The sequence below is a fragment of the Oncorhynchus keta genome, chromosome 14 (assembly GCF_023373465.1).
Source record: "Oncorhynchus keta strain PuntledgeMale-10-30-2019 chromosome 14, Oket_V2, whole genome shotgun sequence".
NCBI lineage: Eukaryota > Metazoa > Chordata > Actinopteri > Salmoniformes > Salmonidae > Oncorhynchus > Oncorhynchus keta.
In genome coordinates this window covers 29,472,033-29,490,726 of record NC_068434.1, presented here as the reverse complement: position 1 = coordinate 29,490,726, position 18,694 = coordinate 29,472,033, and the positions used below count along the sequence as shown (strand labels likewise).

Genomic DNA, 18,694 nt, shown 5'->3' with positions numbered 1-18,694 from the left:
GATGCCCCAAAAAGTTTGTCTCCTTATAATTGTCAGATTTAGAAATGTATTCTTGCCAGTGCTTAAAAACTAAGAGGTAACATGCACACTTAGAAATAACACTTGTTTTGGGAAATACTAATATTACAAAAATATTACTTTGATCATTCTGCATGCCTTGAATCCTCTTAACAGCAAAATCACATGCCCACATAAATATCCTTGAGTTAGAAAATGGGTCATGTAAGATTTTTTTAGAGAGGTAATTAAAACTTTGAGTGTATGTGGCTTGACATGGGATAATACATACACAACAGCAGCTTACTGTAATACTTTGCTGGTAAAGATTAGGTTGGAAAATATCTGAATCTCCTAAATAAAAATTCCAGGCAATTTGTTTTTAGAGATTACAAATATTTTACAAATAAAGTGCAGTGCTCTAAATTGCTGACAGAAATCTTACCGAGATGGGAAAGGAAGTAAAAATGACATTCTTTCTCAAGGACAGTTAAGTTGTTCAGTTGAATTGCAACGGCAATATTCAAACATGCACAGGCCAGGGACAGTGCATGACAGGCAGTCCTGGGCAGGCCAGTTTCTCTCATGAATTCACTGTTAAAGATGTTTGAAAATGTTTTGTAGGAGGACCATCATACTACATTTTCTTCTCTATTCTTCTGTTTATTCTGTTGAAGTCTGAATATGTTTATTCACATATACTCCTACAATAGGTGTTGATATTGTTCCTTTCAGGCATGTTTTCACGTCAGTGGCTATTTGAAGGATTTTATGCTTGCTCTATTCTTAGCGCCAACTCACACTGGTAGCATGACTACTTGCAGTGTTTTAATTTCCAATTGTCAGGGTATAAATATTCCATTTGCTCTGGGCTCCATTCCCAGAATAAGATGTGAATACATGAGCTGAATTAGACTTTTTAACACCCTGATTACCAAAATAAACTAAATGAACTGAAATGTGTTGATTATTTGTCCCATACAATTTTATTACAGAAGTATTTAATGTTCTGAATGTGGTTATATGCAGGTGTAAAATGTGGATTTTGGACATTGCATTGTGATGGAACTCCATTCCTGGTTAATTCTCCAATGTAACAACTATCTTTGGTCAACAGTCTATAACTTACTTTCTGCATTCATAAAACGCATGATGGCATCACAATGTTATCCCTTGGGCTGTGTTGCCTGCCTAATGGCTTGATTGGTGTCACCTGTTTTGTTGTCATATCACATGCCAACTGCAGTGTATTAGTGATGTGAGCTAAAGTGTCCATTTTTGTAGTTCGTGTGGTCACCAAAAGGGCCACACCAGAAATGACTGTGAGCTTGAGTCCAAGTCCCATTAAGAGGTCATGAAAGGCAGCGTTTGTTTATTCATGACACATTTAAGTGAGTAAGTGCAAAGTGCAACCATGGCTGAGTAGTGGCCAAAAGTATGTGGACCCCCTTCAAATTGGTAGATTTGGCTATTTCAGCCACACTTGCTGACTGACAGGTATATGAAATCGATCACACAGCCATGCAATCTCAGCTAGAACTTCCCCGGTCAACTGTAAGTGCTGTTATTGTGAAGTGGAAGCATCTAGGAGCAACAATGGCTCAGTCACAAAGTGGTAGGCCATACAAGCTCACAGAACAGGACTGCTGAGTACTGAAGCATGTAAAAATCATCTCAGTTGCAACACTCACTACTGTGTTCCAAACTGCCTCTGAAAGCAATGTCAGCACAACAACTGTTCATTGGGAGCTTCATGAAATGGGTTTCCATGGCCGAGCAGCTGCACACAAGCCTAAGATCACCATGCGCAACGACAAGCGTCGGTTGGAGTAGTGTAACGCCCCCTCCGACGTTGAACTCAGAAGCAGTGGAAACGTGGTCTCTGGAGTGATCAATCACGCTTCACCATCTGGCAGTCTGACAGACGAATCTGGGTTTGGTGGCTGCCAGGAGAAAGCTACCTGCCCCAATGTATTGTGCCAACTGTAAACCTTGATGGAGGAGGAGTAATGGTCTTTTCATGGTTTGTGCTAGGCCCCTTAGTTCCAGTGAAGGGAAATCTTAACGCTACAGCAGACAATTACATTCTAGATGATTCTGTGCTTCCAACTTTGTGGCCACAGCTTAGGGAAGGCCCTTCTTTTTCATCATGACAATGCCCCATGCACAATGCGAGACCCATACAGAAATGGTTTGTCGAGATCGGTGTGGAAGAACTTGACTGGCCTGCACAGAGCCCAACATCAGTGCCCGACCTTACTAATGCTCTTCTGGCTGAATGGAAGCAAGGCCCCACAGCAATGTTCCAGCATCTAGTGGAAAGCCTTCCCAGAAGAGTTGAGGCTGTTATCGCAGCAAAGGGGGGCCCAACTCCATATTAATGCCATTGATTTTGGAATGAGATGTTCGACAAGAAGGTGTCCGCATACTTTTGGTCATGTAGTGTATCTTTACTGTGCCTCTAAGCCTTTTATTTCCCGCATGGTTTAAATGATGAATGGAATTAAATAAACTGCAGAACATATTGCATATGAAGAGAATTTCTACTGAAATTACTAGTGTAGCCTACACCTGATGCCTTTTTTCTTGATATATGGGCTAGATGCTTTTAGCCTACAAACCAATTTGATCGCTCTGGATCGTCTGCAAGCTGAAATGTAAATGTAGTGTATCTTTCTGCCTCTAAGCCTTTTATTTCCTCCGTGTTTAAACTCCATGTGTAAATCCTCCCAGAGCGCTATGAAGAATTTCCTTATACTTATCGCCTACCCTGAGTTTCTTTCTTGATCATATAGATGCTTTTGCTTGGCATTTAAGTTTAGGCCTGCAACCTTATATGTTTGTTGAAATCAATAAATAATCAGCAACGTTATGTTATTGTGTAGTAAGTAGCCTTACAGTTCATTGTTCAGACATATTCATTTTGTGTATATTCATCCATCCATTTGATGGCAACTGCTGGCACGCGTTATGGCCAGGAGAGGGCATCCTTAATAGCCTTGTCTGGCGAGGCTGAGCGCACTGGCATTCGACAGAACTGTATAATTGTATGTATTTCTCTCATCAGGACCAGTTGCGACTAGACTATGGAGCGAAAACCTTTGCCAGTGATCTGCTTGGCTAAATCCCACCAACATAGGCTTTAACTGGCGCTTGCTGACTGGATTACACGCTTGCTGCTCGGAATATCAGCGCATTTTGTTACTTGATAGGCTATTAATTTGACGTTTCTTGAGTTAACCCACACATAGGCCTAAACTTATTTTCAAAGTGTATTTTTCCATTGGTGGAATGCTGTTTATGGACTTTTTACATCATCATCTGTTAGAGTACAACGCTTTGCTTTGCTTATATAATTGGAGTCGTGGTATGCAACTGATATAAGGATACGAGCGCTAAATAAGGCTACTCCATACTTACAAGACTTTTGATCACAGCGGCAGGTGTGCACAGTGCAGTGCCTTTGGCTGTGGAGCAAATTGGCTGCACTGACTTCGCTGCACTGGTTAGTTGAGCGGTGTTGGTTATTTGTCCATCCAAATGAGGACTGCGCGTGACATGCGGGCTTTGGAGTCAACCATCAGAAGGCTCTAACCTGTGGAAAGAAGCCGACAGCACGCAGACATGGGTATGTTGAAGACAATATGAAAGAATGTGTTCCATTTGTCCATATACATTGTGCTCATGTTAGGCAAGACAACAGCTCAGAAACGAAGGAATCACGTCATTGATTACATGATTGTGTCAAAACCCATGTGTTGTGTATTTCCTATGCTAATGGAATATATTGATAGGCCTATAATTTCTTCACAAAATAGAGAAAATCCCTAGAGGCATAATGCCATGCAGACCCTCACACATTGAACGGAATACCATTATCAATCTGCCGCATGCCAATACGAATGTGCCTCAGGGGTAGGCTAGGGTAGCAGCCTTTATGAAATTAGCCTAACAGGCAGACAGCAGGTTAGAAACGATCTTGTATCTCAAATGTCTTGCTATTAAGTTATAGCTTTGATAACTTTATTCCTTGTCTCGAGATGGTAACCAGAGCGAGGACAGACTATGGTCACTACACATAATACAGCTTTTATATATAATAGCCGAGATAAATCGTTTTCACTTTGATCAACAGGTTTGCTATGTTTTTGGTTTTATCAGTGTCTGCCTTCATTGGATGATATTTGGACACTGTTCTCCTGCGCATAATGCCCCAGCTAAACAAATCTAGGAAGATATCGTTTTTGTAATGTTAACCATAATGTTCCCCTAATGTATGAGTGTCCAGTGTTTCTGTTAGAGGAAGATTCTATCTATGTTAGCAAAAACCTGACATTTTTTTGTTGTTGCATGTTTTGCTATTAAATTTAGAACATTTCACCAACCAAACATACACAGAACATGGTTGCCATGTTCCCAGAATATAATATATACATTTTCTAGACACGTTTCTTGGGAAGTTGGAAGAACATTCATGTGTCCAGTTTGCTGAGGGTTGGGACAATAGTCTATCAATGTACCACCAAACATGGTTGTCATGTTCTCAGAATGTACAATTTAATGCTCTCAACACGTTTCATTGGAACGTTGCATCAGTTGATAGGAAGTAGCCTAATGGTCCCAAATAAATGACCCCCCCCCCCATACATATCATGCATTGTTACTGTTGCCAAGGCCATGATTGGTGAATCACTGATCCATTCATAGCTCTTTTTGTCTGTTGGCAAGGTTAGGGATACTCACACACAGTGCTTTTAACATAGTGTTTTCAACTTAGATATTTGACACACAATTGCGTTGTGCATTATCATTTATAGAGCAAATATTATTCTACAACCTGGGATTTGAACTCACAATCTCTTGGTTTACAGCATTCAGATCTTCCTGCTACACTACAATGTCTATGTCATTTATCAGTTAATTTGACTATACTCTCTCATCATTGATTTGATTGACTTACTTCAACAATTAAGCGCTTTCTGTATTGTTATCTATTGTTGGTGGGGAATATTAAGCTGTTTTAATGATACTCCTCAATCACTATCAATACAAGTTTTCTTGAGTGTACTGTTAACAGAGCTGAGATTTACTTAATTCTATTATTTACACATATCAAGTTGTTTCACATCTACACAAGTGCTTAGGGAGTAGGGGTTAGGGTTTATTCTGGTTAGGGTCTAACTATACTGGTCCAATAAGCACATACCCTAGAGATATCCCTTATTTAGACAGTTGTTAGGGTGTTTGTCATTGGTGCTGGTGGCCTGGGTTCAAGACCTGCTAGGGGAGTAACCCTACACTCAGATTCTTAGCAATATATGTTAATAATGTCATTATTTGGCAACAATTACAACACACTTATCTGATCTAATTAAAATTGGTTTCTCATTCAAAGATGGGAATCGGTAGAATTCTAGATAGAGTTCTCTTTGAGATGCTCAGCTATCTTCTTTTTGAAATCCACACCACATATAGAACTAATGTAGAACTAATGTGTGTCTCTCATTAGGAATCACATCAGCTCTCCTCATTGCATTTCCAGTGGCATGTATTCATGGATGCCAAGGAAAGCCAGGCTTCCCCCAAAAATGTACCAAGAAAAAAATTAACAAACTGATTTATTATTTAGTCTCTCTGTGTTTCATAAATTTCCTTCAATTCACAAGTGGCTGAATGTATCTCACCAGAGAAAGCATCTGAGCAAATTAAACAGCCCCCCTCTGTCTCAGTATGTGTAGCGTATCTATCTGATGCTGTCTGGTCAAAAAGAGAATGCCATTATTGCCGCGAGTAGCATTGACTGCAAGGGAAGCCAGCGACCATTTGGCCTCCCTTGATAAAAAAATTAAATAATAATAGCCAATCAGTGTTGAGATAAACTGGGTGAGCTCAGCTGTGAATGGTACTGGTGCACCAAAACAAATGTCAAGGAAAGACAGTTTGTATTTGGCTTCAGACCAATCACATCAAAAGCCAAACGTCATTGACAGAACAAAAATTTGAATTGTTGCATTTTGTGGTGTTGTTGTCCTCCGGTGGCTAGCTAGCTAAAATTGTCCCTTTCCTAAGTCAGCCATGGATGGAGATAGGGATTTAGTCTGAGCAATTATTATAACGACGATTCTGATCCAACTATAAATTCAACATGTAGCTAGATGTAGTATGTTAATGTTAATTAGATGGCCTGGGGTATCATTGCCCATGAAAGGAAGTTAGGCTAGCAAGCAAGCATTTTAGCCAGGTAGCCTAGGACAACAAAAAACTAAAATCGTGTACTATAGCTTGTTTCCGGTCACAGGTTCAGGAATGGCTGAAAAAAATCACCAAATTTATCTACAATGAACCCTACAAATAGCACTGTTGTGAGCCATAGTCAATCAATCAACAAAAAAACTGTACCTTTAGTCAAAAGATATCTTTAACCTAGAATTTGTTGATACTATGCAACTAGACCAGTTCAGAATTTATGTGAAACATCACAGAACATATGGCACATGGAAATCATAAACAGGTGGTTTATGGAGATAGGTGGGATGGACTGAGAGTAGCTGAGGGGTGGGTTTAAAAGTTAATGTTGTATAATAGTTATGGCTGAAAACATGATGTATATTGTATAAGTACTATCTATCCCAATGTAATGTATATAAAAAAAATCGAATTACTTTATTCTTGCTATGTAACTACTGTAAAAAAAAAAAACGAAAAAACATGTACAGTATGTAAATGTGTGTAGAATGTTCAAACAAGGTACTTTATTTTTTACTTCGAAAGGCCCGAAAAATAATAATAATAGTAATACAAAATATAAAACCATTTAGACAAAATGAAAGAAGAGGATGGCATCGGCGTTTCTCTACAAGTAGGGTGAGTCAACATGTTATTCTTCACACACGCTCATGCAGGCACACACACACACACAAATCAGTACCATGGACAGCCAACATCATACACTGCTCAAAAAAATAAAGGGAACACTAAAATAACACATCCTAGATCTGAATGAATGAAATATTTTTATTAAATACTTTTTTCTTTACATAGTTGAATGTGCTGACAACAAAATCACACAAAAATTATCAATGGAAATCAAATGTATCAACCCATGGAGGTCTGGATGTGGAGTCACAATCAAAATTAAAGTGGAAAACCACACTACAGGCTGATCCAACTTTGATGTAATGTCCTTAAAATAAGTCAAAATGAGGCTCAGTAGTGTGTGTGGCCTCCACGTGCCTGTATGACCTCCCTACAATGCCTGGGCATGCTCCTGATGAGGTGGCGGATGGTCTACTGAGGGATCTACTCCCAGACCTGGACTAAAGCATCCGCCAACTCTTGGACAGTCTGTGGTGCAACGTGGCGTTGGTGGATGGAGCGAGACATGATGTCCCAGATGTGCTCAATTGGATTCAGGTCTGGGGAACGGGCGGGCCAGTCCATAGCATCAATGCCTTCCTCTTGCAGGAACTGCTGACACACTCCAGCCACATGAGGTCTAGCATTGTCTTGCATTAGGAGGAACCCAGGGCCAACCGCACCAGTATATGGTCTCACAAGGGGTCTGACGATCTCATCTCGGTACCTAATGGCAGTCAGGCTACCTCTGGCGAGCACATGGAGGAAATGCCACCCCACACCATGACTGACCCACCGCCAAACCGGTCATGCTGGAGGATGTTGCAGGCAGCAGAACGTTCTCCACGGCATCTCCAGACTCTGTCACGTCTGTCACATGTGCGCAGTGTGAACCTGCTTTCATCTGTGAAGAGCACAGGGCGCCAGTGGCGAATTTGCCAATCTTGGTGTTCTCTGGCAAATGCCAAACGTCCTGCACGGTGTTGGGCTGTAAGCACAACCCCCACTTGTGGACGTCGGGCCCTCATACCACCCTCATGTAGTCTGTTTCTGACCGTTTGAGCAGACACATGCACATTTGTGGCCTGCTGGAGGTCATATTGCAGGGCTCTGGCAGTGCTCCTCCTGCTCCTCCTTGCCCAAAGGCGGAGGTAGCGGTCCTGCTGCTGGGTTGTTACCCTCCTACGGCCTCCCCCACGTCTCCTGATGTACTGGCCTGTCTCCTGGTAGCACCTTCATGCTCTGGACACTACGCTGACAGACACAGCAAACCTTCCTGCCACAGCTCGCATTGATGGGCCATCCTGGATGAGCTGCACTACCTGGCCACTTGTGTGGGTTGTAGACTCCGTCTCAAGCTACCACTAGAGTGAATGCACCGCCAGCATTCAAAAGTGACCATAACATCAGCCAGGAAGCATAGGAACTGAGAAGTGGTCTGTAGTCACCACCTGCAGAACCACTCCTTTATTGGGGGTGTCTTGCTAATTGCCTATAATTTCCACCTGTTGTCTAATCCATTTGCACAACAACATGTGACATTTATTGTCAATCAGTGTTGCTTCCTAAGTGGACAGTTTGACTTGGAGTTACATTGTGTTGTTTAAGTGTTCCCTTTATTTTTTTGAGCAGTGTATTTATCTTACACTAAACACTTATCTTGGACACTAAATAGTTTTTGGTATCTTTTAGTTGTCGCTGTTCTAGACTAAGCATAGGTGATTAGATGATGTTGAAATGCTGCTGAAATAGTGGAGGCAGCTCCTGTTTTCTTTGCAACTTGCGGTAACTCTCAGTGGTTCTAAATAAATAGTTGTTTAGTTGTCTGAAAATGTTGGAAACATTACCTTGCTTGACCTGTTTGTTCAATGCAATATGTTTTATGCACTTCACCGGACAGCCTCTGTGTCTTCTTATTGTCTTGGCCTTAGTCCTATACAGTATACCACAGTGTCAAGGCATATGAACTAACAGGTTATAGAGCAAACAGTGCAATTATCGCAACACAAAGATTGTAATATGCCTTTTTTTCTGGCTTCCCTGGTAAGTTTACTCACGCATCGCTACTGTGCATTTCTATCTGTAACATTCCTAATTTGTTGTCAAAACATGGCCCACGTGGTAGTGTTGCTTCTGATAGAAACATGCCCAGGACATGGTTGCCATATTCTCAGAATATCAGAAATGTGTATATTTACAGAAGTCTGTACTTTCTCACATTTGCCATTTAAGCAATGATGATGCCAGTTATACCAAAACAATATACAACACAGAGTTGCAGCTCCAAGTTTTAATGTGTAAAAACAGACATTACGACAGAATCACTTGGGATGAACATCCATTCTTGAACTTGTAAATGCATGATATAGATGGTATGTGGTGTGGATGTCAAGAAGACAATGGAGAGATGCTCAGCTATATAGAATTAATAAATATTGATAATTCATGAAAGGTAGTGGAAATGTGGTCATAATTCGTGCTCAAGGGGTAATCCTACATATTCCAATCTTTCAACGAGACACTCATTTGATATAGATCAGATGAGTGTGTTGTAACTGTTGCCAAATAATGACATTAAAATAAATTGCTAAGAATGTGACATTAAGAGGATTCCCCTACCGGATCTCAAACCCAGGCTATCAGCACCAATGACGAGCTCTCTAACCACTCTCCCAATAAGGGATATCTCTAGTGCATGTGCTTATTGGGCTCGTATAGTTAGGCCCTGTCCAGAGGAAACCCTAACGCAGGTGTTCGCAAACGATATTTTGATATCTGAAAATTCTTGCGACCCCAACCATGTTATTAACAGCCAATGTTTACTTTTTTAATTGGGGCTATCGCAGTCAATTGCAAAACAGTATTTCTGATTGTATTCTGAACTCACCATTATATACTTTTAATGTGGGGCTATGACAATCAATTGCAAATTAGTCTGACATATTTATCTTATCTTACCACGACTAATGAGATGGGTGTGCTTGATGCATGTTGCGTTCGGAGCTTCTCAAAGTCAGGAGGCGTGGTCGACATTCAACCTGGATCTATATTTATTTTTTATGCAGATGAGAGCACTGAATGAGCATTCCATAAGTTGGAGGGAAACGGCACAGTATTCTCTTTGAGTCAGGAACCTAAGCTGCTCCGTAGTGACCCGTGAATGGGTTGTCTGCAGCATTCAGTCACATGACAGCTCGATCAGCTGTTCGATTTCACTTACCAGCATGTCAACTGAGCCAGGATTCCAGTCAGGTGGATTTAGCTGATTCGGTCACTCATCTGTAGAATTTGTTGGTATTTCCCCTGCATGCTTGGGTTCAGTTTGTTGAGTTTCCCAAATATGTCTGTTACCTAGGCAAGGAGACACATTTCTTTTTCATTACACAGAAAGTCTACAAAGACTGTTTGTTTTTTTTACATCCATTGCGGATGACAACAGCTCCTCTCTCAATTCGAAAAATATTTCCAACACTCCCCCTCTCAGTGTGAAAATAGAACATCTGATCCCATATCTCCACATAGTTTTGCGAACAGGCGTGTGCAATGTAGTTTACAATCAAAATTACGTTCTGAGTGAGTTTTGCACTCAGCTCTTTTTCCACCCGTTTCTCTCGGTGTATCCATTATAGATAAGTGGGTGTAACATACAATGCGTCCATATGGCAGAGGGAGACACATTCATAACTAGAGTGCAGAGGACTGCCAGCCGTCTCGTGATAGATGGAGTTTTTGAGTCGTTCAGTCAGTTGCCTTTTGATTACTAGCTATAGCATCAATTCTTAGTTTCACAGGGTTATCTGACAAAGGTTTTGATGTGAGTTCCTGTGCCTCTACCTCCCCATACATTGTTTTCATCATATCAATTGCAGCTGATAATATCAAAGTCTCTGTAATAGTGTGGGGTTTCATAGCTTAGTCATTCACCAAATGATTGAAGTGCAGCCTTTTCCCACAATCTAAGGGCATTCTCTGGTTGAATTCTAACTTACTAGGCTTTGTTAAGAACAAATTGTTATTTACAATGATAGCCTATGAACAGTGGGTTAACTGCCTTGTTCAGGGGCAGAACAACAGATTTTTACCTTGTCAGCTCAGGGATTCGATCAAGAAAACTTTCGGTTACTGGCCCAACGCTCTAACCACTAGGCTAACTGCCACCCTGGCTGCCACAATCACCCGACCTCAACCAAATTGAGATGTTTTAAGATGAGTTGGACCGCAGAGTGAAGGAAAAGCAGCCAGATTTAAATCATTTTAATTTAGATTCTTAAGGTTAACCACATTACAATGATTTCGAGAGACAAAGACCATATTATTTTTAAAAAGTAAAGATTTTTAACCAGGATTTTGGAAATGCTCCCGCAATCCCATTTTAATATCAGGTGACCACACATGGGATCGTGACTCCTAGTTTGGGAACCGCTGCCCTAACCCCTCCTCCCATAGGCACTTGTGTATATCTGAAACAACTTGATAGGTGTAAGCAATAGGGTGAATGTGCTGAGTAAATCTCAGCTCTGTTAAAAGTACACTCAAGAAAATATTTTATCGATCATAGTGATTCATGAGTGTCATTAAAACAGGTTAACATGCCCCACCGACATCAGACAACAATATTGAAAGCTGAAATAAGTAAATAAAATCATTGAAGTTAGAATAATCAGAGTAATTTATACAGTACCTTACACAGACATGGTGGTATAGCAGGATTCAGGAAGATCGAAGTAATGTGAACCGAGAGGTTGTGAGTTCAAATTCCAGGTGACGACATGTTGAATAATAATTTCAGATGAATTGAACACGCACAATGTTATCATGTGTGTCAAATATGTCAATTGAAAACACTGTATGTTAAAAGCATTGTGTGTGAGTATCCCTAACATTGCCAAGAGACAAAGAACTATGAGTGGTTCACCAATCAGGGCCTTGATGGGCTTGGTAACATGACATTTACATTTACATTTACATTTAAGTCATTTAGCAGACGCTCTTATCCAGAGCGACTTACAAATTGGTGCATACACCTTATGACAACCAGTGGAACAGCCACTTGCATCTAAATCTTGTTGGGGGGAGAAGGGGGGTGAGAAGGATTACTTACCCTTACTTACCCTATCCTAGGTATTCCTTGAAGAGGTGGGGTTTCAGGTGTCTCCGGAAGGTGGTGATTGACTCCGCTGTCCTGGCGTCGTGAGGGAGTTTGTTCCACCATTGGGGGCCAGAGCAGCGAACAGTTTTGACTGGGCTGAGCGGGAACTGTACTTCCTCAGTGGTAGGGAGGCGAGCAGGCCAGAGGTGGATGAACGCAGTGCCCTTGTTTGGGTGTAGGGCCTGATCAGAGCCTGGAGGTACTGAGGTGCCGTTCCCCTCACAGCTCCGTAGGCGAGCACCATGGTCTTGTAGCGGATGCGAGCTTCAACTGGAAGCCAGTGGAGAGAGCGGAGGAGCGGGGTGACGTGAGAGAACTTGGGAAGGTTGAACACCAGACGGGCTGCGGCGTTCTGGATGAGTTGTAGGGGTTTAATGGCACAGGCAGGGAGCCCAGCCAACAGCGAGTTGCAGTAAACAAGACGGGAGATGACAAGTGCCTGGATTAGGACCTGCGCCGCTTCCTGTGTGAGGCAGGGTCGTACTCTGCGGATGTTGTAGAGCATGAACCTACAGGAACGGGACACCGCCTTGATGTTAGTTGAGAACGTCAGGGTGTTGTCCAGGATCACGCCAAGGTTCTTAGCGCTCTGGGAGGAGGACACAATGGAGTTGTCAACCGTGATGGCGAGATCATGGAACGGGCAGTCCTTCCCCGGGAGGAAGAGGAGCTCCGTCTTGCTGAGGTTCAGCTTGAGGTGGTGATCCGTCATCCACACTGATATGTCTGCCAGACATGCAGAGATGCGATTCGCCACCTGGTCATCAGAAGGGGGAAAGGAGAAGATTAATTGTGTGTCGTCTGCATAGCAATGATAGGAGAGACCATGTGAGGTTATGACAGAGCCAAGTGACTTGGTGTATAGCGAGAATAAGAGAGGGCCTAGAACAGAGCCCTGGGGGACACCAGTGGTGAGAGCGCGTGGTGAGGAGACAGATTCTCGCCACGCCACCTGGTAGGAGCGACCTGTCAGGTAGGACGCAATCCAAGCGTGGGCCGCGCCGGAGATGCCCAACTCGGAGAGGGTGGAGAGGAGGATCTGATGGTTCACAGTATCGAAGGCAGCCGATAGGTCTAGAAGGATGAGAGCAGAGGAGAGAGAGTTAGCTTTAGCAGTGCGGAGCGCCTCCGTGATACAGAGAAGAGCAGTCTCAGTTGAATGACTAGTCTTGAAACCTGACTGATTTGGATCAAGAAGGTCATTCTGAGAGAGATAGCGGTAGAGCTGGCCAAGGACGGCACGCTCAAGAGTTTTGGAGAGAAAAGAGAGAAGGGATACTGGTCTGTAGTTGTTGACATCGGAGGGATCGAGTGTAGGTTTTTTCAGAAGGGGTGCAACTCTCGCTCTCTTGAAGACGGGAGGGACGTAGCCAGCGGTCAGGGATGAGTTGATGAGCGAGGTGAGGTAAGGGAGAAGGTCTCCGGAAATGGTCTGGAGAAGAGAGGAGGGGATAGGGTCAAGCGGGCAGGTTGTTGGGCGGCCGGCCGTCACAAGACGCGAGATTTCATCTGGAGAGAGAGGGGAGAAAGAGGTCAGAGCATAGGGTAGGGCAGTGTGAGCAGAACCAGCGGTGTCGTTTGACTTAGCAAACGAGGATCGGATGTCATCGACCTTCTTTTCAAAATGGTTGACGAAGTCATCTGCAGAGAGGGAGGAGGGAGGGGGGAGGATTCAGGAGGGAGGAGAAGGTGGCAAAGAGCTTCCTAGGGTTAGAGGCAGATGCTTGGAATTTAGAATGGTAGAAAGTGGCTTTAGCAGCAGAGACAGTATAATGTATAGAGATGTATAATGATCTTTTTTTGGACACATTTTTGAAACGTTCCCATGAAACTTGTCTAGAACATGAATATCTTATGTTCTGAGAACATGGCAACCATGTTATGTGTATGTTTGGTGGGATATTGATGGAATATTCTCCTAACACTCAGAAAACTGGACACAAATGTTTTTGCAACGTTCCCATGAAACTTGTCTAGAACATGAATATCTTATGTTCTGAGAACATGGTAACCACGTTCTGGGTAAGTTATATTTGACATTAAGGGAATAGTCTCTTGGAAACATCACAGGAACATTTCTATGAAAACGTTAGTTCATGACCAAATTAGACTCTAAAGGGAACGTTGTGGGTTAAAAAAAAATCCAGGGCAATGTGTTACATAGAGACAGAGAAATGAACGGGGCAAGAGAATCATGGGCTGATTCTTATGGCTTTTTCTGTAGAATTGCCAACCAGAAACAGCCTAGCCTACCACTGACTCTTTAGTCCTTTTCTGTCTCACTTTTTATTTGCATTTATGCATACATTGTTCACAGTCCCACAACTGTGCTGGCCAATTGTTTTTCAGATACCTCTCTTGCCCCATGATATAGTACTCCACTAAATGTCCAATTACTGCAATGAAAGTATTATGATATGTGAGACGGAAGTTCACCACTTTTATAACAGCTTTTATGCCACATAGACTTCTTGTGGCTTGAGCTCACATGCATGGGTCACTAATAGATTTTCTCAAATTACAAATCCCCATCAATTCTCTTTTAATTTACAAATATTACTGCTTGGCCATTTTAATAGTAGTTCATTCCAAAAAAATCAAGAGCATGAATCCTTTATGGCTGCTATACCTCTTGAACTACTAACCTTCAATATTACCTCACATTACTCTCAATATCACCCACAGGAATACAACATTGATGGATGTGATTGCTAATTAATCTATAAAAGCACACCAGCAGCTGAACTATTGCAACATGCAGCTTTTGTATTTATACTGAACAAAAATATGAACTCAACATGCAGCAATTTCAAAGATTTTGCTGAGTTACAGTTCATATAAGGAAATCAGTTCATTTAAATCAATTCATTAGGCCCTAATCTATGAATTTCACATGACTGGAAATAGAGATATGCATCTGTTGGTCACAGATACCTTTTTAAATAGGTAGGGGTGTGGATCACAAAACCAGGCAGTATCTGTTGTGACCACCATTTGCCTCATGAAGCGCGACACATCCTTCACATCCTCGCGTAGAGTTGATCAGGCTGTTGATTGTGGCATGTGGAATGTTGTCTCACTCCTCCTGAATGGCTGTGTGAAGTTGTCGGATATTGGCGGGAACTGGAGCATGCTGGCGTACCTGTCTATCCAGATCATCCTAAACTTGCTCAATGGGTGACATGGCTGGAAAGTATGCAGGCCATGGAAGAATTGAGACATTTTCAGCTTCCAGGAATTGTGTACAGATCCTTACGGCATGGGCCGAAACATGAGGTGATGTGGCGGATGAATGGCACGACAATGGGCCTCAGGATCTTGTCACGGTATCTCTGTGCATTCATATTGCCATCGATAAAAGCAATTGTGTTCTCTGTCCCTAGTTCATGCCTGCCCATACCATAACCCCACCGTCACCATGGGGCACTCTGTTCACAACGTTGACATCAGCAAACCGCTCACCCACTTGACACCATACACGTGGTCTGCGGTTGTGAGGCCGGTTGAACGTACTACACAATTCTCAGAAGCAGGTTGGAAGCAGCTTATGGTAGAGAAGTTAACATTATATTCTCTGACAACAGCTCAAGTGGACATTCCTGCAGTCAGCATGCCAATTGAACACTCCCTCAAAACTTGAGAGATCTGTGGCATTGTGTTGTGTGACAAAAATGCACATTTTAGAGTGGCCTTTAATTCCCCCCAGCGCAAGGTGCACCTGTGTAATGATCATGCTGTTTCATCAGCTTCTTGATATGCCACACCTGTCAGATGGATGGATTATCTTGCCAAAGGAGAAATGCTGACTGACAGGGATGTTAACAGAAGATTTGAGAGAAATAAGCTTTTTGTGAGTATGGAATATTTCTGGGATATTTTATTTCAGCTCATGAAACATGGGACCAACACTGTACATGTTGCGTTTATATTTTTGTTCAGTGTAAGTTAGATGTTTTACCACACAGTACCACTCTCCACTATTCCCCTAAACAACCCCTAGGTACGGGGCTTTCATTCAGATCAGTGTTTCTCAACCTCTGACCGTGGATAGGCACTGGTCCCTAGGATGAAAGCGATTTATTCTCATCTCAAGTGCTAGTTTGAATGTAAGTGGTTCTAGAAGCGGGAAGGACTATAGCCTGCTGGTCCCCTAAAACAAGTTGATAAAGCTTGTTTAAGAAAATAGTGCGGAAAATTAGGTAACATTTTCCCTCCCACTTCATTCATAGTGTCAACATGTTTATTCTCAGCATGATCATTTTAACAGATACTGACATAAACATATGCACTTTTTGAGTGTCCTTGTCTTTTTTCCCCATGTCTGCAGGATCCCTGATGCGACGTAGATGGTTCATGATCCCATTGTTGGTGCAGGGCTGGCTACTAGCGTCTCCAATCAGTGAGCGAGCCTGTCCTCAAAGCTGTAGATGTGATGGGAAAATAGTATACTGTGAGTCCAATGCCTTCCGGGATGTGCCAAACAATGTGTCTGTGGGATGCCAGGGCCTCTCTCTGCGCTACAACAGTTTAGTGAATCTCAGAGCTAGTCAGTTCTCAGGCCTCAGTCAGCTTGTTTGGCTTTATCTCGACCACAACTACATTAACACAGTGGACAGCCAAGCCTTCCATGGGGTACGGAGGCTCAAGGAGTTGATTCTCAGCTCTAACAAGATCACACAGCTACAAAACAACACTTTCCATACTGTCCCTAACTTACGCAATCTTGACCTTTCTTACAACAAGCTGCAGGCCCTCCAGCCCAGTCAATTTCAGGGCATGCGGAAGTTGCTTAGTCTCCACTTGCGGTCTAACTCCCTGAAAACTGTCCCAATGCGTGTTTTTCAGGATTTGCGCAATTTGGAGTTCCTTGATCTAGGCTACAATCGATTGCGAAGCCTGACTCGAAATGCTTTTGCTGGGCTGCTCAAGTTGATCGAGCTTCATTTGGAACACAATCAATTCTCAAAGATCAACTTCTCTCACTTTCCCCGCCTCACCAACCTGCGGGCACTCTATTTGCAATGGAACCGAATTAAGTCAATAAACCAGGGTCTAACCTGGACTTGGACGTCCTTGCAAAAACTGGACCTTTCTGGAAATGAACTGCAAGTTGTGGATGCCAGTACGTACCAATGTCTCCCCAACCTACAGACCCTGAATTTGGACTCCAATAAGCTTAGCAACATGTCCCAGGAGACAGTGGATGCCTGGATCTCCCTCACCACCATCAGCCTAGCTGGTAATGTGTGGTACTGTAGCCCTACCATCTGCCCCTTAGTGGCTTGGCTGATGAACTTCAAGGGGAACAAGGAGACCACTATGATTTGTGCTGGGCCTAAGGAGGCCCAAGGAGAGAAAGTGATCGATGCAGTAGAGACATTTAGTATCTGTAAGGTCACTCCCACCACCCCTTTTGTCTCAACCACAGCCTCCCTCAACATCCCATCTCAGCCTGAGCTCCTGCCCCTTCCCACGTTGTCTCGGGTTGAAGAGGAGTTGACTCGCAGTGCTACGACCATTCCGTCTCCTTCAGGGGTCTCCCCTACTACCCCAGAGCAAGACTTTGAGTATGTGTCTCTCCATAAGATTATTGCTGGCTGTGTGGCACTTTTCCTGTCGGTGGCTATAATTCTCCTGGTTATTTATGTGTCCTGGAAGCGCTACCCCAACAGCATTAAGCAGCTCCAGCAGCGCTCCATGGTCAAAAAGCAGCGAAAGAATGTGCGGGAAACAGAAAGCACTCTCAGCTCACCTCTGCAAGAGTATTATGTGGACTACAAACCTGCAAACTCTGCAACTATGGATGTGCTGGTTAATGGGACTGGACCCTACACATACACAATCTCAGGCTCCAGAGAATGTGAGGTATGATCCATTTCCACTGCGGGGCACCAGAGGTAAATTTCTCAGTAATTTTGGGGATAAAAATATTTTTTACATTATCCTCTTGCTCTGTTTGTTTGTTGGATAGGACATATGAGTCAATGCATTGTGACTTGAGTCATAACATGTCAGGCTAGTTCAGATCAATTTGTAAACCCAGATCATGTTGTAAAGTACAGTATGCCTCTTTCAGTCAAAAAATAAGCATCATGAATTGATTAAGAGAGAGTGAAGCTTGAGCTTTCCTGCACTCCTGTTTGAATATATCTTACTGTAGGCAAAATAGAATGATTACTTCTTTTTTTTTACATACCATATCAAGTCACTGTGCAGTGAGTCTTTGCCTATCGTGTATATTCGCTACAACAGCAAACCTTAACGATGGCTTTTTTTATGTGGTAAAATGTCACTATTGTCTTATTTGAACTCTCTCACTCTCTTACTTACTATCTTGATTGTGATAAATTGACAGAGGCTATACCTTTATCACCTCTCGGGTGTAATGGCTGGTATATTACATGACATTAAAGCTCAGTAAATGTATTGAATTATCAAGTACAGGAGAACCTCAGTAGAGGATCATTTCGTTCTAAAGTATTATCTCAAACTTGGCCTCTCTCTCTCTATGCCTCTTTCATTAGATGTTTCTGGTTCTAGCCAAAGAGGTGCAAAACCAGGTAGGTTTTTGTTGACAATGTAGTACCACAGTAAGCAGATGCCCTTGATGTTGTAAGACTGCAATCAGACTGTTTTCTTACAGTTTATAAACAGGACATTGGAAGTCTGCATTGGAGATCTGAGACTGAGTGA

General features: G+C 42.6%; 1 protein-coding gene across 3 annotated transcripts in view; it reads left to right on the top strand.

The window, feature by feature from the left end:
- Nucleotides 1-3,082: 3,082 nt before the first annotated feature.
- LOC118393161 (leucine-rich repeat transmembrane neuronal protein 4) overlaps nt 3,083-18,694 on the top strand; it is a 78,381-nt gene continuing 62,769 nt past the window's right edge. The window contains exons 1-3 of one of the 3 annotated variants that reach the window (XR_004827500.1): nt 3,083-3,625; nt 16,329-17,898; nt 18,526-18,561. Coding sequence is in view for 2 of the 3 variants with exons in the window: in XM_035785541.2 (XP_035641434.1) it covers nt 3,622-3,625; nt 16,329-17,872 (1,548 nt within the window). In the remaining variant the exon portion in view is untranslated. The remainder of the gene's footprint in view (nt 3,626-16,328; nt 17,899-18,525; nt 18,562-18,694) is intronic. The other 2 variants (XM_035785540.1, XM_035785541.2) reach the window with 2 other exon arrangements.